Raw genomic sequence first — 22,090 nt, forward strand, 5'->3', positions numbered from 1 at the left:
TTTTTTAAAATTTATTTATTTTTTTCAAAGGCCACCAGCTCAATATAGAATTAAAAAAAAAATTATATATACAGTATATATATTCCACATGTGAACACAGGTATTGGGACTTATTTACTATTGCAAATTTGATTAGTTTAATGGTGTCAATTCTGCCCCATTTGCTGTGTATGTTAAACAGTTTCAGACACTTTTTTTGCTGTGCCGAACAAAGGGGCAATCCCTTTGTTGAAAAGGGAGCATGGTCAAAAGTGTTTAAAGCATTCACTGTGTGCCAAAAATTGGTGCAATTTGGCATAAAGTACGCCAACTGAAAGGTGGTATAACGTTAGATCAGACAGTCATGAAGTTTGACACATCCAGCATGAGTCACTATGATAAATCTGGCACATTTGAAAACTGCCTAGTGTAAATTTGCACTGTCTGACTATTAAGCAGTATTGGTATTAGTATAAGCCCCATTAACGTTAAGGCTGGTTCCCACTGGGTGTAGTTGCTGCGGAATTTCCGTGCAGACTTTCTGCATGAAAATTCCGTTCGTGCTTTTTGTTTCGGGATAAAGCAACAAAATGGACGAGATTTGCAAAAATTCTCGTCCACATGCTGCGGCCGGTCCGTTGCAGCCAAGCTGTGCTGAAACTGACATACCACGCGGAATTCAAAGACATGGCATGTCAATTCTTTCCCCTGTTTCCATGGTGGAAGCTCTCCTCTCTATGGGGAGAGATAGCTGCAGTGGAATGCAGGCGGCGAGGCCGCACCAAAATCTGCAGCGAATGGTCGTGGGTTTTGAAGCTGCATTATTTCCGTGCAGTCATTCTGCGAGATTTCCACGGAATTTTGGTCCTGTGTGACCCCAGCGTAATGGGTCTGAGTTCAGTCAGTTTCAAACTCGGACAGAACTTGGATGTTAAAATCATCAGTGTGAATATCCCCCCCCCCAACACACACGCACAAATAATAAAAACGAAAACACACAGAAAATCTATATTGACATAATCCTGTGTCTCACCTCGTCATCAGACTCTGGCCCGTTCTCCCTTTCCATCACCATGAGGTGGCCCTGGCACTGTTTAAAAACACAAACATAATTGGTTCTAAAGCTTAAAAAGTCAATTTTAGCAAATTATAAAACTTATATTTTGTCGCCCCCCCCCCCCCCCCTTCTCTAAAGGCCGCGCAGCGATGTCCTAGCAGAATTCATTTGGATTTCTAGTATCTCAATGGATATTAAATTGAAACACAATGACAACCTTAAGCAGCTCTCAGTTCCGGCCCAGCCAAGGGTCAGCAGTTTGGCAGACAGTTACATCATTAATGCAACAAACAAGAAAGTTTATGAGACTGTGGAGGAGTAGAACATATGTGAGAAAAAGGTTTTATGTGTAATAAAAGAAGGATAACTGCAACTGAAGCACAACGCCTTCCACTGTGGACGGCAAAGCAAGATTTTGGATCTAAATGAAATTTGTACCTACAAAAGAAAAGGTGCGTTAGAATGTAGACACTGGGACATCCGAGGTGTGGAGAACGTTTCATGCACTCAGGAGATACAAGTTTGGGATACTTGGAAGTAAAAGTAGACAGTAAGTGACCACCAGAAGCGAAGAAAGACACGGGACTGAAGAGCCTGCCAAACCTCCCACTGCTGTTGGTCCACACTCCGACTCCTTTGTATTCGCCAACTCACAATGGTTTCATATATGCCAAAATTGAAGTAATCCTCCACTATGCTGGACTGTTGGATGCAGACACGTAGGGAGGTGGCAGTCTGCAGAAATGTACTAACTCTGCTCTCAGAATGAAATGATATTATGCATTAAATGAACCTGTCATGTCCTATGAGCTCAGAGGAAGTTTATGGGGTGGTAGGACGTGGGCCGCAGAGAGCAGGAATGTCTTTTATATACTTACCTGGCTTACCATGTCCTCACGGTCAGCCCAGGGAATTGCTGCTTGGTGTAGGGAGAGGACTCTTCCCTGCAGTCAGTGTGCACGCATACACACTGTTCTTTATGGGGAGGACACACTGAAGGCAGAGAAGTGTCCGCTCAATGCACCGAGCCCCCCCTCCCCACTCTATGGCCCCTGTGCTACGAGCCCATAAGCTTAGTTTATGATCCTCATAGTTGATGATAGCTTTCTTTAATGTATAATACATAATATTTGTATTTTGAAGCCGGAGTTGGTAGAGTTCTACTGACATCTGTCTCCCTACATTCATCAGTTGGAGGATTAGTTCAAGTGTGAGCATATATGTGACCATTGTGAGTTATTGATTGGCTTCATGTATACAGGCAAGTATACGAAACAAAAGTTATTACATGATACAATATCCCTTGGGAAAAAAAAGAAAAGTAGAGCATTTTCCTGGGAACTAATGGTCCTTTCATATTTGCTGATTATCGAGCCCAAATACTCCTCTGAATGCTCATTTGACCAATAACTGGGTTGTGTAAAAGGATTATCACTGGAAAACAAGTTGACTCGGCTCAGGCTCACGTATTTTGGCCATGTAATGCGAGGAGAGTCGCTAAAAAAAAATTTAAAAAAAAAATCTATAATGCTTGGACAGATCAGTCGGAAAAGAAGACCCGGTTACACAAGAGCAAGTATGGTTGGCATCGCTCACAGCACTGGCAGAATGGAGGGGGGAGTCCGTCCCCCCCTCCCCCCGCCAGTCTCTATTCACAGTAAGCAGACAGTCTTCATAAGTGACAGAGTGCTGCTTACACTGAATGGCGCATTGTTCACTTTTCTGTGTGCAGAAACTGAAAAATTCTCATTCGGTCGCTGCATGTAGTTACACAAGACGATTATTGCTTAAATTTCCGAAATAGTGTGGGAAATTTGAATGATTCTGAACGATAATGGTCAAGTGTAAAGGGCCATTAGATTAGCTAAAAAACAAGCTAATGACCCAACACACTGCTGTGCAGATGTGCTTATCTAATATGGAAGTTGCTAGTGTTATCAGAAGAATGGCATGACCGCCCCACGGCCCCAAGCTCATTATCACTGTTTTGGACCCCTTAGGGCTCATGTCCACAGGCGTTTTTCCACCGCGCATTACACATGCGTTGCATGCACGTGTGATACACGGCGAATGGAGGTAATGAACGGCAATAGACTTTCATTCTTCCATGCACACTAGCATGATCTATTTCTCAGTGTATGATTCGGAGCCTTTCTATGGACTCCATATGAAAAGCTGTTCCTTTGCAGGTCAGGAATGGAATGCTGCCATCCAATAAATGGCGCTGTAGAGGTATTTTACCATCTTTCTTATTTGTCAGATTCCCAGGCATGCGCAGTGCCATGCTCAGCCCATACGCAGTCTGTGCCGGCAAAGTGAAAGGGCTGTGTATGTGTAAACCGCCTGTGGACATAAGCCCTTATACAGATTGTGCACTAAAGCTGTAATAAAGCCAATAAAACTTTGCTGTTATATTTAGCTTTTATTCTTAAGGCCCATTTACACGGAGCGATAATCGCTCAAAAATAAATAAATAAAAGAAAAAAAAAAAAAAAAAATCGCTAAAGAGTGATTATTTGAGAGATTATCGTTGCGTCTAAACTGATTGCTAAATTCAGGTCAACCTACAAAATCGTTGTGCAGTCTTATCAGGACCGCAAGCTGAGTTTTCCGCAAGTAGTGCTGATAGCATTTTTTCAGCTCTTTAACCCACCGGAGAACAAAGGAGCTGAAAGCAGATAAGAGCCCTCGGGCTATTAACTGCTTTCAGCTAAAGGCTTCATTTGCACACTTAATTGCTATTAGGTAACTGAGTAGCTACTTAATAGTTTATGCAAAATGATCGCTCAAAGCTGTCAGTCACACTGTCGTTTGAGCGATCATCACTTCGTGGTAATGGGCCTTTAGATCTGTAATATTTACTGTATCTTGTATTACAACATGTCCCCTAGAAGGTCAGAAAACACTTCCCAGAGACATTATTGTTTTAAACTTTTTTTTTTTTTAATACACTGTTACTTTCTAGAACTTTAACACATATTTGTCACATTCAGATTGCTGCTGGGCGGTGATGCTAGCTGGAGAGTTGTGGTCACTGCAGGAATTGCTCACTGGCATGGGCTGAGCTACAGTATCAGACCCAGCCAGACTTGTACGGAGTTCCCTGTGCTCAAAACTGCCGCTTGTAGGAGCCCCACTGCTCCTTTATTCTCCTGGTTTTATGGATTTGCAAATGACACATGGATCAAATGTTGCTATATGGCTTTTCCATATTTATCATTGTGTGTATTTACCGCCTGTTCACGGGTGTTGTCGCTAGCGATATTCTGCCGCCCAGGAGTAGGGTACAGAACTGTCAGTTCTACGCGGTGAGCCTGACAGAATCGGTTTTGCCGACCGCGAGCAGAGAATCGCTATTATTCTCCGCTCATGTACAGGGGGACTGTGTTTCCATAGCAACGCTATGGAGAGCGTTCACTGCGTTTCCTGCGACAGGACTATCACCACATGGAACGCAGCGCACAATTTCCCGTGGACAGGAGCCCTAATGGCCGTGACGGACACAGCACCCTCCCAAAGACCCCATACTCGCCTCCCGCATTCGCTGTGCATATCCCGCCTGACATGCCGACGCGCATGCGCAGTACAAAGCATAACGCGGCCGATGGTGCACGTATTACCGTGGCAAATAGAACATGCCGCAATGTATTTCACGCTATGGAATTCCGCAGCGTGACCATTGCGCTATTAGGTTTAAAAGAACCTAATAGCTGCGGTGTAACGCCAGGGATTCTGCCGCGTTTCACACGGCAAAAATCCGGCCATGGGCATTAGCCTTTAGAGACAACGGAATAAAAGGTCTTCATTTTAGGGGTTTCTCTATGCAAATTTAATAGATTAAGGAGTTTTCATAGATGTTCCTGGTTTCAGAATGTCCAACAGTGTTACTCTGACACATATGCAAATGATACAATAAACTTTATCACATTTGGCTGTAAATGATGATGTATATCAATTTCAGTGTTCATTTAGAATCATTTTACTTTAGAGCTACCGCTGGTTCCAGCATACCGCAGTCATCGTTACCAGCTACGACTCTACCAGGGCCACCAACATGATTTTGGGGTCATTTTAAGGCTACGATTCTTTTGTAACACTTAGGCCCAATGTTCACTTGCACGCACGGATTCCACTACAGTCCAGATCCAGTGCGAGTACCTCCATGCCGGCTGGATGTTTTTTCTTCAGCATGGCAGATGTGTCCGGATGCATTGGCGACGTGCTAGACACATGCACTTTGCAATTTATTTTTTTTTTTACATCCCCTGCTTTCCTGCAGCACGTCCACAGTGACAGCTGCGGATCGGACGGCTTCCATTGACTTCAATGGAAGCCGTCCACAGAAAAATGGAGCATGCTCTAAATTGTTTTGTGGATACTAATGCATCCCTATGGGCGCCTAGAGCTGTGGATCGCGCACACGGATTTTATAATTAAAATCTGCCTAGTGGACATTGGGCCTTACAGAAGTGGAGTTACAGCCATATGAAGTGGAGTCGGATTACTGAATTTACAGCTGTCATACTCTAGTCGGTGTGTGCAGAGGAGAGAGGGAGACCAGCCCACAGCAGAGGAGACTTGGGATTCTCCTGTATATCTCCCTAAGTTTTTGTTCATGTTGTCTCCCCCCCGCCCCCCCATTTAATCAGAGAGGATATTTGCTCTCAGATTGTCATATATGTTTTTTCCCAGAAAAGTAAACAACAAAAAATTCCTGTAAAAAGATAAATAAGTAAATCAAAAATAGCCGTTTTCTAATCATCTTGCTTTTTTTAAACAGGATTACAAAAAATAATAAAAAAAAAAAAATCATATATAGACCTCAAAATTGTACCAATAAAAACTTGTTGTCCCCCAAATAACAGGCCTAATACAGCGCAGTCAACTGGGGGGTAAAAAGGCAGCACACAAAACCTTTTTTTTTTTTTTTACATGTTTATATTGTGCAAAAGCAACAAAACATAATGAAACCTCTAGAAATTTGAGTTGTCATAATCACAGTGACCCATAAAATAAAAAGGAATAAAAGTTATTTTATACATTATATGTCCCGAAATTGGTTCCTAAAAAACTAGAACTTGTCCCACAAAATACAAGTCGACATACATCCACATTGATGAAAAAATAAAACAGTTATGACCACCGGAACACAAAAAGAGATGCCATTTACTGGCTCTTAAAGGGAACCTGTCACCATTTCTAGGGTATTAAACTAATACCAGAGCTACATTAGTGAAGTTGCACTGATTTCCACACTGCTCTTGTTATCAATGTTGATGAAGTCTTACCTGTATAATCAAGGTTTAAACAACTCCCACGCTGTATGTAAATGCAGCAGAGCGGTCCTGATCAGCTCAGTTAGCTGCATTTTTTTCTAACACAGTTGGCCTCTCCAGCCATGGATGATGTAGTTGGCGCTCATGCACGGCTGGTAGATCTCACCCTGTGAAGGGAGCGGCAGGGTGCATATTTGACCAGTTCTCCATTCTTTCAGAGATACTGTACATGGGACCATTCTTGTTATCAGTGGGGGGTACCAACTGTTGGAACCCCACGGATCGGACACTTATCCCTTATTCTGTGGATAGGGGAGAAGTTTTAAACACTTTAACCGCTTAACGTTAAAGGACATATATTTACATCCTGCAGGTTCGGGGTATGTATGGAGGGGTCGACCAATACATACTGCGCCGCTGATCAGAACAGTTAACCCTTTAAATGCAGCCGACAATTCTGACAGCAGGTGGCTGTGCTGTTGCCATGGTAGCCGGGGGCCTTCTGAATGGCCCCGGGGTGGCCATTGCAGACTGCCTATGAAACCATGCCTCTGATGTGGCTTGATAAGATTGACTGTCAGATGGTGATATAATGTAATTCTATAGTATTACATCATACTGCAGGAGCGAGCAAAGCATCGCAAGTTTTTGTCCCCTAGGGGGACTAAAAAAACCTGCAAAAATTAGTTTTAAACAGTTTTATGAATCATTAAAAAAATAAAAATAAAAGTCTTTTGCTATATTTATAATGAAAGGATTTAAATAATAAAACAAAAAAACATATTTGGTATCGCTGCGTCCATAAAAGCTATTAAAATAATGCATTTTACCCCGCACGGTGAACGTCGACAGAAAAATTTTAAAAAAAACAACACCAGAATTGCTTTTTTTTGGTCAGCCTGTCTCCAAGAAAGAATTTAATAAAAGGCAATCAAAAAGTCGGATGTACAGAACGTCTGCGAAGAACTATGTGGACGGAGAAATAAAAAAGTTATGGCTGTCAGAAGATGGCGGCAGAAAATAACTAAAAAAAATTAATTATCTTTGAAAAAAAAAAAAAAAAAGAAAGTAGTACAGCAAAAAAAAACAACAAAAAACAAGCAACGAACTGTATCAATTTGGTATCATAGTAATCGTACTGACCCATAGAATAAAGTTAGCAGGTCATTTTTGTTGCAGTGTATACGCCGTAGAAACAAGACCCCCCCCCCCCCCCAAAGATGGCGGAATTTAGTTTTTTTCCCCATTTCACTTTTTAAAAAGTTTTGCAGTTGATTATATGGTACATATATACTTATATGGTACATTAGTACCATTGAAAAATACAACTTGTCCGGCAAAAACAAGCCCACAGCTACGTCGATGGTTAAACAAAAGGGTGAGGAAAAAACGAAATTAGAAAAACGGCTGCATCGTTAAGGGGTTAATGCAACATCCCAGAAAACTTCTTTAAGTTTTTATCAAGAACTTACATATTCATGACTTATTTTTAGGCTAGGTCATCAGCATTACAGGAGATGCTTAAAGGGGTTGCAGTGCTCGAGTCAGTGCTGGGAGTTCTTCATCGGCTGCAAAGTACAGTGTGTTACATTGCAGGGGAATGAGCTGTAAAAAGGGCATGTGACCGATGAACAATGACATCACAAGCCGGAGAAGAGGTGGCGAAATCACGACACAGTCCCTTCACGCAACTGATCAGTGTGGTACTGAGAGTCAGACCTCACCCATTTGACATTGATGGCCACTTTACTGACAGGCTGCCTTCATTATGGGCATGAGTAATATGAACTAGGCAATTTAAAGCAACCCTCTGGCTTCCGCTGTCCTGTGATAGGAGGGCATGGGAGTATGCCTTCTGTCACCCTCCAATCCACCAGTATTGGGATGGAATTCGGCCCTCCAAGATAGCTGTAGTTATTTTCTAACTACCTAATGCACTTCTCTCTGAATGGCCAGTGGTGATCACATGAACAGCTCTGGCCAATCAGAGAGCAGGTATAGTGCATTAGGAGTCTGACACTACCAATGCACTATTGGGATCAGGTTGGGTTGGCCATCTTGGACAGCTGAAAACAGGACCTGGAAATGGTGGATTGGGGAGATGGCAGAGAAGAACAACTGCAGACAATAGACCACACTCCCAATCTGGTCCTGGGCCAGAATTGTGTTCCAAAACTGTAGGCTCACTTTAATTTTTTTTTTTTTTTTTTGTGACCCGATCATTGGGTTATTTAAAATGGTAGAATAAATAGAAGTCAACCAGAATAACACTGCTGTTTGGTTAAGAATCCCACTGATTTTATTACATTACATCATTTTTATAGTATTTGGCTCGCAATTATTTCATTCTACCAAAAAAATATTCCAGAAAGGAAATTGGACAGCGATGCGCTGGACGTATATTCTACACAAGAGCCAAAGCCCTTAACCTATTTCAGGCAGACTTCTAGAGTGATGACAACTTTACAGTCTTATCAAGGCAGGTGTTTTCCTTCTACTAGTATCTTATATAAAGGCTTTTCTTCAGACACCAGAAAAGGTGTATGGAGTTCTTAAAGGTGAAAGACATCACTATGATGGTGGCATTAGTGATAACAGTAATCCCATGACGAATCCTCCTCAGGGAAGCAGCAATAGGAAGGATCTTTACACAATGTTTCCCGAGAGTATTGCATTTATGCAACGGAATTTCCCTCAAAAGGAAGAAAACTGTTTCTCTAGTGCCACCTATAGGTGACCATCCTGTAAATCAATGTTTGACCCTTTAAAGTGCCTTGAAACATTGGATTATCAGCAAAGTCAGATACACTCAGTGCCATTTTAAAGGGCTTGTCTCTGACTTTATTAGCAATGACGTTATCCTGAGGATGGGTCACCACTAGTTGATCCGCGGGAGTCCGCTGCTTGGAATCCCTGCCAATCAGCTGATCACCAGGCTACTGTCTGAGTGGACAATGTTGGAAGCAGATAGCACTGTCAACATTGCAGTAGCCTGTTTGATACTGTATTACAGATACAGCTTCCACTGAATTTAATGGGAGCTTTGCCTATAGTACCAAACTGGGCCACTGCAATAGGTGCTTTCTGCTTCCAGTACTGACAGCGGGCCTGGCGATCAGGTGATTGGAAGGGATCACAAGTGGCAGAATCCCACCAATCAACTACTGATGATCTATCCTGAGATAGGTCATCAATAGGTCATCAATAGTAAAAAGTCCTTTTAAGCGACCACTTTAAGCAATCATGAATATTGTTAATACGCTGCATGCTCAAACACCACCGATTTTGTTCAGCCTGTAGCCTCCTAATCGTATTGCTGCAGCTAATCAAAAGGAATGAGGCAGATAAAATGTCAGATGCTCAGGGAGATTGTTTTAGACCACTTGTGTGGAAGAGGTAAGAGCAAGGGAGTATTTAACCCCTTAAGGACCAAGTGCTGCAAATTTACAGCACTTGGTCCTGGACTTTAATCCCAGCCGATAGTAAAAATACAGCAGGGGATTATAGCCCCTGCTTCTGCAATCAATCAGAAGCAGGTAGGGTTGTCAGCTGTTACTCACAGCTGAGAATCCGAAGGAGAAGGCGGGAGGAGTTTTTAACCCTTATGCCTTCTCCTTTACCGAGTACACACCGCTCAATGAGCGATATGTACTAAGAAGTGAAAGTGGAAGTATACTTTCCACTACGCAGAGCCGGCGGGCACATGACTGCTGGGATTCTGTGGCACAGCAGAGCAACAGGGTACTAGCAGACCCTGATCAGCTTTGCCAGTGACTAATGTCACTACAGGGAATGTTTTTCCCTGTAACTGGGGCTCCTGTGGATGCCAGCTAGAGTAGAAAAATGTCAAATAAAAGAAAAAAAACAAAACATGTGAATGTCCCTCAGAGGTCTTATATGACGTCATGGGGCACATAGATAGTAAAAAAAAATTATTACAGAATACAACAAAAATATATACATAAAAAAGAAAATAACCCAAAGCGGACACCAAGCAAAACCGTTGTCATATGCGCCCTGTAATCCGAAACCATACATGTTATATATCAAAACGTCAGAAACAAAATGAGGAACCCATTCCCATACTTTCTTTAAGCGTAAATATACTAATTGAAAAAAAAACAAAAAAAAACTATAAATGTTAAAACAAAATCTTTTCTTTTTTAAAGCTTTTTCTCCCCCAAAAAGCTAAAAAAAAAAAAAAAACATGGAAAAAAAAGTCAGTGAAAAAGGTATTAAAAAATAGCCCTATATGTCATGGAATAAAAAAAAAGAAAAGCTACAAAAATAATTTTGATAGCTGAAGGGGAAAAAAAATACGGCAGTAAAACTACCACATGGGTAAAATCCCTAAAAAGTGTGTGGTCCTCAAGGTTCAAAACAGCCTGGTCCTTAAAGGGGTGGTCTCGCGAAAGCAAGTGGGTCTATACACTTCTGTATGGCCATATTAATGCACTTTGTAATATACATCGTGCATTAAATATGAGCCATACAGAAGTTATTCACTTACCTGCTCCGTTGCTAGCGTCCCCGTTGCCATGGTTCCGTCTAACTTCGGTGTCTTCTTGCTTTTTTAGACGCGCTTGCGCAGATGCATCTTCTCCCTTCGGCTGGTCTTGGAAGCATCGGAGTTTTGGCTCCGCCCCCTTTTCGCGTCATCGCGTAGCTCCGCCCCCGTCATGTGCCGATTCCAGCCAATCAGGAGGCTGGAACCGGCACACGTCATGGGGCGGAGCTACGCGATGATGCGTACAAGGGGGCGGAGCCAAAATGCCGATGCTGCCGAGCGGAGCCGAAGGGAGAAGAAGGGAGAAGACGGATCTGCGCAAGCGCGTCTAAAAAGGCAAGAAGACACCGAAGTTAGACGGAACCATGGCAACGGGGACGCTAGCAACGGAGCAGGTAAGTGAATAACTTCTGTATGGCTCATATTTAATGCACGATGTATATTACAAAGTGCATTAATATGGCCATACAGAAGTGTATAGACCCACTTGCTTTCGCGAGACCACCCCTTTAAGGAGATAAATGGTATGGATACCCTTGCAGTGATTTATTGTTCATATGCTTCCTTAATACAAAAATTAAGAAACGTTCTAAATAGTCTTCATTAAAAATCCCCCCCCCCCCCCCCCCCATTGTACTGGTATGGAACTCCTTCACCTAGCTGGTTGTTCAGCTGTTTCTGACACCACACTGCTCTTGACTATTGTCAGCTTTGTCAGCTCTGATACCAGCAGGGAGAAGAGAAGCTTGTATACAGCAGACCTGAGTGTGGAGACGGAGTAAAGCATCCAAGTCTCCAGGGTAGGCAGATCATACAGATTAAAAGAATATAGACAAAGAAGAAAGCAGAGACAGCAGTCTGCAGGGAAAGTAGTAAAGGAATAAAGCTGTGCTGATACCTGAGAGCAGCAGCATCCTGAACACACAGATTTCGCATCCAGCATGTATCACTGGTAGGGACATACCCACATGAGAAAAGTCTGACACTTGAAGCAGTTTGCAAACTGCATATCAGGAGGAGGGGTGGTGGAAAATGAATAAAGGAAAGAATGAAGACTGTAGCCTAAAACTGCAACTTTTTTTTTAACTTAAGTGAACCACTAACTTAAGTAAAAATAAATTTTTTTGACAAAGGTCAAAGGCGTCCATAGCCCTAAGGCTGGGTTCACACGGGCCGGAATTACCGCGGTATTTCTACCCGGAAATTTCACCTGCAATCTAAAGCCCGAGACTAAGCAGCAAAGTTGATGAGATTTGCAAAGTCTCATCCACATGCTGCGGACAGTCTGTTGCGGCAAATCTCGCAGAATTTCCAGTGTGGTCCCGCTTTAGACATACCGTGAGATTTCTGCCCCATGTGAACCCAGTCTAAGAGTCGGTGTACCTAGGGGATTGAATCTATTATGCTTTTCTTAATATTGCATGGTAAAGAATATGCAGAACGATTATTTCCTACAGATCTTGCAAAGTTTAACTCGACATGTAACACATTAAACTATGGCACAGAACTTTTTTTCGCTTTTCAATAGCTTTTTAGGAACTTTTTTGTGTTAAGATTACTTGTTGAAGCAAATCAGCGTTGGATTACATTTTGCTATCTGTACATTGTTTTTGTATAGCTATGCAGTTAAAGGGAACCTGCCACTTCCCTAGATGATGGTGCTGTTAGGGTAGGTGACTGGGAGTCGGATGATGTATTTTGTATACTTACCCGCACCAATTCTGCCTTCAAAATCTGTGTGCTGCACGGCATTCCAGCTTTTTTAATAGTGCCGGGTGCGCACAGTCCCATAGACTTTTATGTGAGAGTGCGTGCATGGAACTCTGAAAAGAATCTGATTGCCATGCAGCACACGAGCTTCACAGGTGGGCATCGCCGGAAATGGAGTGGGCAAGTATAAAAAATACCTCACCCAGCTCCATGTCACCTACCCTTACAGCACAATAACCTAGATTCACTGCTCCCCTTGCCACTGATTGACAGGGGTCTCTCTGTATGCACAGTAATACAGAGAGACCTGTCAATTACCAGCAGGGGGAGTAACAACCGCTGCTCCATTTAGTTGTGATCTTATGGCTGCGAAGACCGGAGTCCCTTGTTCTGGTAATTGGTGGAGGTCCAACCGCTGAGGTCTTCATACAGTTTTATATTTACATACCTGCACGATCTGGGCCTGCACTTCTTCACAGCGCTGTATTAATTCCTCACAGCCTTGGAGGGAAGGAGTCTGCAAGTCGCGGGGGATATCATGCTGATATAGAGACATGTGGCTTGCAAGATGTTCAGTCTGAAAAAAGGAAAATAACTGTGACAAGGGGAACATATGACATGATAATCCTGTGAGCGAGACGCTCCTAGAGGTCTACATGTTCAGACCTTGAACCTTTACCTACAGAAGAAGCCCACAAAAACACAAAGATGGACACTTTATTATCAAACGAAGTTTTCCATCATCACTGATCCAACTTAAGCCCCCTCCTGCCCCATGATGGACACGTATGTTACGGGAGGAATAGGCTTCGGAGAAATGCCATACATATATGACATGTAGATGAGCCTGCACAATCTGCAGTGAGCGTTGGCTGTAATGACGGACAGGGTCCTGCTGCAATGGCAGGGGTGGCATAGAGGTCTGAGCCCTGCTGTAAACATGCAGTGGCATGTGCAGGGTTAACAGAGGGAGTGCGCTCACTCTGTGACGTCATCAGCCCACCACCATAAAATCGCGGATGCCAGACAATGGCTTCCGGGTCTGTCATGGCTGGCATACTGAAACGAAAGACACCATCAGTCTGCAGAATATTATATGAGCAAGTGTTCAAGTCTCCTACAGGGACGACAATATGAAAAAAAGGTAAAAAATATATAACTAGTAAAGAAAAATTCCTTTTTGGCACACTTTTTTGCTTTAAAAAAAAAATAAAAAATGTAAAAGAAAAGAAAAGACATATTTGGTATTGTTGCATGTGTAATGACCTGTACATTAACCCCTTCACACTATATGACATTAGTTTACGTCAGGGCAGTGGGGTACTTAACACTCCAGGTCATAAACTTACGCCCTGTGGATGGCGGGGAAAAGAGGCTGAACGTGCTCCTTCACAGTGCCCACCAAACAAAAAAAACTTACTCAATACATTACTTCTACTCCCAAATGGTACTGATATAAACTACAGCTCAGCACACAACGAACGATCCTCCTATAGCTATATGGATGAAAAGATAAAAAAGTTATAGCTTTTGAAAACTAGAGATAAAAATTTCAAACGTTGTGTCCTTAGGCCCCTTCTTTTAATTGTAAGACAACCCTCCAGGAACGAAATGTGAGGAATAGACTGCAATATTACTCAGTGACCTTCTTTTGTGCCCCTCTGCCGTGGATATGCTATTTTAGGGTCCCCTCTGTGTTGTCCCCAAATCGCTGCTAGCTGCTTAGACCACCCATCATCTGCTTTTACTCCTGGCTGGATGAGCACCAACAACCTCAGCACTGTGTCCATCCTTTGTGTTCCCCTACAACATTGCAGTTAGAAGCGGCAGCACCCCGGACCCGGCACCGAGAGGATGGACATGCACAGAGGTCATTAGTGTCAACGATTACTGACAGGTAGTCTAAGAAGCTGACAGTGTGAATACAGGTAAGAACATAAAACAGCAAAAGGAGGGCAAAAAGTAATATTACACCCTACTTCTCTAATAAACCCAGACTTCTTACTAATCTAAACTAAATGCTACATTGCCTTTTAAGGCCTCCCTTACTAAGGCGTTTACTGCGGTTTCGGCAGCGCTGGCATGCGTTTTCACCACAGCTGAATGTAGCCAAGGTAGCTGAAAAAAAAGCAATACTTACCTAGCAGGCGCCGCCGGGTCCCTCTCGCTGCTCTTCGGCATTCCTGCAGACTTCCTTGCAGTTGTCAGCACTGACTGAGCATCTCTTGCTGCTAACAGGGATTGAAACCCCACCGCCAGCAAGAGATTGCTCTGATTGGTTCTCAAGCGCTGGCTCAGCCAATCAGAGTCAGCTCTCAATGAATCAATCACAGCCATTCAATAACGGAAGCCTGCAGGAACGCCGGAGAGCAGCAAGAGGGACCCCTACGGCGCCTGCTAGGCGAGTATTGTTTTTTTCACGTAGTGTAGCTGTGGCGTTTACCGCTGTCAAGAATGCGGTACCAAGTTGTGCTGCGTTTCCAGCAGCGCTGAAAACTCATCCCATTCATTTCAATGGGCGACGCGCAGCATGTGAGGGGGACATAAAGAGTTGTGCCAAGTTCTCACCTATTCACAGGATATGATCAGTGGGGGTCGGACCGCTGGGACAAGGGTCCTAAAAGGTTCCTACATGAATGAAGCAGCGGATGGACATGCGTGCCAAACTTTCATTCCTTTCCATAGGGGCGCTCGGCTGTAATTGAAAGTAATGGAGGCTCAGCGCAACTGATACTTCTTTCATGTAGTCACCTTTAGGACTCCTGATCTTAAAATCGGCGGAGGTCCCAGCAGTTGGACCTCTATCAATCATAAAGTTAGGCCCTATTCTGTGAATCGGGGAAACTTTATAACTTTGCACAACCCCTTTAAACCCTTAAAGATCGGCTTTTCTTCATTTTTATTTTTCCTCCTTACTTTCAAAAAATCATGACTCTCTTATTTATGCATCGCCGTCGCTGTCTGGGGGCTTGTTTTTGGTGAGACAAGTTGTATTTTCCAGTGGTACTATATAAAGTTTTATGGTGTACACACTGCGACAAAAATGACATGATAACTTTATTTTATGGGTCAGTACAATTATGATAATATCAAATATATATATAAAAAATAAAAATATATAAAGTGATACAGCAAAAAAATAATAATAATAAAACTATCTTCTGACCACCATAACTTTTTTATTTTTCCCATTATCGTAGTTCTTTGAGGGCTTGCTTTTTGCGGACATTCTATAGTTTCTATTTGTACCATTTTAGAGTACATGCAAATTTTTGATCGCATTTTATTTGCATTTTTATGGAGATGGAGATATTCACCGTGTGGAGTAAATAATATGTTACTTTGATAGGTAAGACTTTTAGGCCGGGCTCACACATGAGCCCCACAGCTGTTTCCAGCTGTGAGCCTGCACAGTGACCCTTAACTGTACTGCAGATGACCGCAGAGGCTTGCCAGTGGTCATGCGTAGCACAATTTTTCCTTGTGTATTTATATTTCCAGCGTCATCGCTAAGCTGGTAATGTTTATTGCGTATGGGCTGCAGGTCGGACGTGCTCCATTTACATCAATAGAGGCCATCCACATGGATTTTACGCAAAGTAGAGCCTGCTGCTATTTTTCTTCCACTTGGGGAATACTCAATTTGTATTCTCGAGTGTGAACAAAAAATTGAAAATACATGCCTTTCAATACCTGCGTTTTATCGCGGATCGTCCATGTGGAAGGCAATCACAGAATCCGCAATACAAATCCACTCGTTTGAGCCCGGCCTGATGAATGCAGGGATACCAAATATTCTCTTGTTTGTTACTGGTTTGATTTTCTTTATTATTATAATTATGGGAGGGTAAGGGGGGGGGGAGGTGTTTAAACTTTTACATTCTTTTATTATTTTTAATAAAGGGTTTGTTGCTTTTTAGTGATTTTTAAACATTTTTTTAAATCCCCGCAGACATTTTGAACTTATGATGGTTTGATCGCTCCTGTAGTATAATGCCAGCCATTAGTGTGGGCTCTAGAGCTGTACCCGCATCAACATCACAGCGTCATTGTAGTATAGCGGCTTGCAATAAGTATAGGCAAGCACAGGCACAGGGCAAGAAGGGGTTAATAAAACAACATATTTTCGTGATGCAGAACTTTTTGTATTTGTTCCTTACCTCTTTCAGGAGCTCGTCTATGCTGTCCTATAGAGAAAAAGGAGAAAAAACAAAAGAAATCAATGCAGGAAAAGTGACTCAGAAGTTCCATCACTTTGTGCCAACAGCCCCTATACAATAACCAGGCACAAAGCAAGAGAATGACCCAAGCGAAAGACAGGGTCACATGAGCTGCAACAACAAATGCCCAATTAGGCAAAAAAGCACCCGATTGCTTCCCTACAAAATATAACTTTTATTAGATATAATATAAAAAATACACCCAAGTATCAAAAAGACAGCTGTTGGAGCTCGTTCACACCAGCGTGTTCTGCGCGCATTAGTGACGTGTGAAAAGGTCGGGTCTAACTATAACCAATGTTTTCCTATAGAAGCGTTCACACAAAGGAATTTTAGATGCGCAAAGCGCTCGCACCTGTACGAGATAGGACATGCGACTGCAAACTTGTATGTTGGCTCCGAGATGCGCACAGAGATGGGACATGTCCCATCTTTGCTGCACGCTTTCCATAGGCTCCTATGGGAACCTGAAAGCCTGCACCTCGGATTGTGTCAACGGGCTACTTCAAGTAGCCTGAAGATGCCTGTTCACCCGATCTTTTACAGCACTACAGCCGCGATCTTTTCACGCGTCACCATGGTTCAGCCAATCACTGCAGTGCTCGATGAACCAAGCACAGCCATCGCATAGAATGGCTGTGATTGGCTGAGCCACAGTGCTCAAGAACCAATCACAGCCAGCAATTCCTGGAGGCAGGGATTTTGATCCTCCAAACCAGGAAGCACTGACTAAAAACTACAAGCAAGTCTACCAAAGCTGCCGAGAAGACGTGCTGTGGAGCAGACACTGCCTATAAGGTGATGTATTGTTTTTTTTTTTTTAATGCAGCCAGGGCTTATTTTACAAGCCCTACGGAAAACCCCGGCTAGAGAGCGCTACAAAGTTGCGATTTTCTCATGGCTTTTTTTTCAAATCCCCAACTATGAGAGGCCGATTGAGAAGAAAACTTCAATGCACTATTAACCCTTTAAATGCCGCGGTGAGATCAGGGGAGCCGTGCAGGTGTCATGGCAACTGGGGCCTTCTGAAAGGCCCCAGGGCTGCCTTAGGAGACTGCCTATCAAGCCATTCCCGTGGGGTGGCTTGATAGGCTGCCTGTCAAAAAGCAGTATGACGTAATGCTATAGCATTACGTCATACTGCAGGAGCGATCAAAGCATCGCATGTTGGAGTCCCCCAGGGGGACTTAAAAGTAAAGTTTAAAAAAAAAATAATCAATAACGTTTTTTTAATTGTAAAAAAAAAAAAAGTTTAAATCGACCCCCTTTTGCCATATCTAGAATTTAAAAATCTAAAGTCGTAAAATAAAAATACATATTTGGTATCACCGCGTCCGTAAAAGTCCGATCTATCAAAGTAGTGCATTATTTACCCCGCACGGTGAACGTCGTCCGAAAAATATAATAAAGAACGCCAGAAATGCACTTTTTCAGTCACCCTGTCTCCCAGTAAAAACGCAATAAAAAGTGATCAAAAGGTTGTATGTATTCCGAATTAGTACTAACGGAAACTGCAGGACATCCCGCAAAGAATGAGCCATCGCTGAACTACGTCGACGGAAAAATTAAAAAGTTATTGTGCGCAGAAGATGACCGCAGAAAATAATTGAAAAAAAATGTAAGTCTTTGAGAGAAAAAAAATACTACAGTAAATTCAAAACTATACAAGTTTGGTGTCGTAGTAATCGTACTGACCCAAAGAATAAAAATATCATGCCGTTTTTGTTGCAGTTTGTGCGCCGTAGAAACAAGAAGCACTAAAAGATGGCGGAATGTAGTTTTTTTGCTGTATATTGTATGGTACATTAAATAGCACCATTAAAAACAACTCATCCCGCAAAAAACAAGTCCTCATACAGCAACATCGATGGATAAATAAAGGAGTTATGGTTTTTTTTAAAGGGGGGAGGAAAAAACGAAAATGGGAAAAAAAAGGGGCCAAGTAATTAAGGGGTTAAAATCTGAAATATTTTTGGGATTTTTAAGACTGAGTATTGAGATTCTTGTGTGTCTTTAGTTCTGTTTATCCAGAACAATTTCTTTATTCTTTTGGCCTCTAGTGCTAAACACAATACTGGTTGGTAATGGAAGAAAGAAATTGTTTTGGACAAACAGAACTAAAAACACCCCAAAAAATCTCAGAAACTATTATTATTATATAAAAAATGATGTTCTTTTAATCAACAGATCAGATACAAACAGAGATTGCAGAGATCATGCCTGCAACAGATGAAAGGTTAAGGCCTCATGTCCACAGGGAAAAGAAGAATTGAAATCCGCAGCGGATTTTAACTCTTCTCCAGCACGCGGATCCGCGCCCCATAGGGATGCATTGACCACCCGTGGGTAGATCAATACCCGCGGATGGTCAAAAAACGGGGAATAAAAAAAAATGGACATGCTCCATTTTCGTGCGGGTCTCCCGCGGGAGACCTAAAATAAGAATAAACTTACCCGCAGCGGACCATGCAGATCTTCTCTTCTTCGCGGCCGGATCTTCTTTCTTCGGGCCGGTGGATGTGCCCGGCACGCCGCCGACGTGCCGAGCACATCTGCCGGCCGAAAAAAGAAGATCCGGCCGCGGAGAAGAGAAGATCTGCACGGACCCCTGCGGGTAAGTTTATTCTTATTTTCAGCGCTCATGTCCGCGGGGCAGGAGAGACCCGCTACGGATTCTCCATGGAGAATCCATAGCGGGACTGATTTTCCCCGTGGACATGAGGCCTAAGAGACTGTCAAGTTCATAGCTTTTATCGGCATGAAGCAGTGGCTTCATTTTTTTCCCCTTTAGCTACTAAAATTATTTTTGCAGCGTTTTTTTCTGTGACATACAGGGCGATTTTTAAAATATCTTTTTCACTGACTTTTTTCCCCGTGTTTTAAGTTTTATTGGGGGTAAAAAGCTAAAAAAAATGATTTTTTTTAACATTTATAGTTTTTTTTTAATTAGTATATTTACACTAAAATAAAGTACGGGACCGGGTTCCTCTTTTTGTTTCGGACGTTTTGATATATAGTATGTATGGTTTTGGATTACAGGGCGCTTATAGCGACGTTTTAGGTTGGCGTCGGCTTTAGGTTATTTTCTTTCTTATGTATATATTGTTTTATTCCATAATTTTGTCTCACTGATGTATGTAATCATGTTTTTTACTAGCTCTGTCCCCCATGACGTCATGTAAGACCTCTGGGGGACATTCACATGTTTTTTTTTTCTTTTTTTATTATTTGACACTTTCCCACTATAGCTGGGGCATCCATAGGAGCCCTAGTTACAGGGCAAAGCAACCCCTGAAGTGACATTAGTCACTGGCAGAGCTGGTAAAGGTCTAATATGACCCTGCAGCTCTGCTGTAGCAGGGAACCCAGCAGTCACATGACCCCTCCCCTCCCCCGACGCATATTAACACATTCTGCCGCAGTTCTCCAGCGCGGCCGATTCACCCAATCAGCTGGCTGGAATCGGCACATGTGACTACACAGCGTGCACGCAGATTGCCTGCAGCAGCCGTGTGCACTACACAGTACAGTTAAGCAGCCGTGTACTACACACTCCAATTAAGCAGCACGGGGTTAGGTTTAGGGTTAGGTTTAGGGTTAGGGTTAACTAAACCTAACCCTAACCCCAACCCTAAACCTAACCCTAAACCTTAACCCTAAAGCTTAACCCTAACCCTAAACACTAACCCTAAACCTAACCCTAAACCTAACCCTAAACCTAACCCTAAACCCTAACCCCGTGCTGCTTAAGTGTAGTGTGTAGTACACGGCTGCTTAACTGTACTGTGTAGTGCACACGGCTGCTGCAGGCAATCCGCGTGCACGCTGTGTAGTCACATGTGCCGATTCCAGCCAGCTGATTGGGTGAATCGGCCGCGCTGGAGAACTGCGGCAGAATGTGTTAATATGCTCCCCCGACTCCTGCAGTAGAAGAAACCCTTCCACTTTCATTTTCTAGTACACAGTGCTCATTGAGCGCTGTGTACTCGTAGAAGGAAAAGGCAGAAAGGGTTATCAGCTATCACTAACAGCTGACAACCCGTCCTGCCTCTGATTGATTATAGAGAGCAGGAGGCTTAAAGCGCCACCGTAATTTTACTATGGGCAGGGTTTTAAGCCCAGCAGCAGTAAATTTACTGTGCCTGGTCCTTAATGGGTTAAGTACAATGTATATATTAAGTACATGGTATATACACTTTGAAACCGAGAGAGACTTAAAAAATCTGTATTGTTTAAGTGAACTCTTGTTCTGCCAGTAGTTACGAAATGTTACAGAATCCAGACCACCATAACAACAGAATTACATGAAGCCAGTTTTTGCCAAAAGTTTTTTTTTAACAGGCTTTACTCTCCGATAGAAAACAACTTGGAATATTTTGACGAACCGGCTTCTGTGATTCTGTCGCTCCCCCAACCGTCCTCCCATCTTTAGCGCATGAACTGCAGTCAATTAACTTAAATACAAGAAAGAGTCATCTCAGTATACGGGTGAGAAAGAAAGCACCGATTCAACTCTTAGTAAGACTCAGAAAAACATCCATGACAAAAAACAAAAATCCATGACAAATCAGAAAATCCCATGACATTTCCAGGTATTCCACCACTTTCATCAAATTCCAGGTATTCCTGGTTTTCCATGACGTGTATAACCCCTGATGTAGCACTAAAAATAGTCCCATTTCACTCAAGTATGACAGCGCCCGCCCCTCCTGTAGACACAGGACCCCGCTAGTGTGACCATAGCATGTGTAGCCCCCTTCATGTTCCATCAGATTCTGCGATCGCCGTCCGCATGGATGATCCGCGGTGAAGCGCGGGTGTTGAAGGACATGCATTTTTTAATTTTTTTGTTCACACTCACGGATACGAATTGCGTATTCTGCAAGCGGAAGAAAAATCGCAGCAAGCTGTATTTTACCACGGAATCCGTGCAGACGGCCTCCATGATGTCAATAGAGGCATCCGACCTGCAGCCCATACGCAATTTACATGGTATATAGCCTGCGGGTGCCTCCTATGGACGTATTTGGGGGCGCAAAACACGTGCGCACAATGTGCAGTAAGAAGAACCTATTGATTTCAATGGGCTGATTCTCGCCTTTGCTTTTGTGCAAGCATTCTGTACATAAAACAAACCTAAAGCGCAGCGTGCTTTATATCAGTGCGCATTTATGCGCCAAAGACTCTATGGCAGTGCGAACCTGATAGCCGTATAATTGCGCATTACACTGCCCAATTATGCGGAAAAAATAACACATCTGGAATTAATTAGGCTACCTAGCCTTTTAAATCACGGGACGAGTGTATCCCGCGCCCGTGGGAAATGTCCCTGTCAGCGCAA

At 42.9% G+C, this 22,090-nt stretch overlaps 1 protein-coding gene across 1 annotated transcript in view; it reads right to left on the minus strand.

The window, feature by feature from the left end:
- CENPK (centromere protein K) overlaps positions 1-22,090 on the minus strand; it is a 58,956-nt gene that overhangs the window by 36,037 nt on the left and 829 nt on the right. The window contains exons 2-4 of the mRNA XM_066602798.1: positions 16,690-16,716; positions 12,978-13,106; positions 1,013-1,069 (exon numbers count right to left, since the gene is read on the minus strand). Of these exons, the coding sequence (XP_066458895.1) occupies positions 1,013-1,069; positions 12,978-13,106; positions 16,690-16,716 (213 nt within the window). The remainder of the gene's footprint in view (positions 1-1,012; positions 1,070-12,977; positions 13,107-16,689; positions 16,717-22,090) is intronic.

The sequence above is a fragment of the Eleutherodactylus coqui genome, chromosome 5, assembly GCF_035609145.1.
Source record: "Eleutherodactylus coqui strain aEleCoq1 chromosome 5, aEleCoq1.hap1, whole genome shotgun sequence".
In the NCBI taxonomy this organism is placed as follows: Eukaryota; Metazoa; Chordata; class Amphibia; order Anura; family Eleutherodactylidae; genus Eleutherodactylus; species Eleutherodactylus coqui.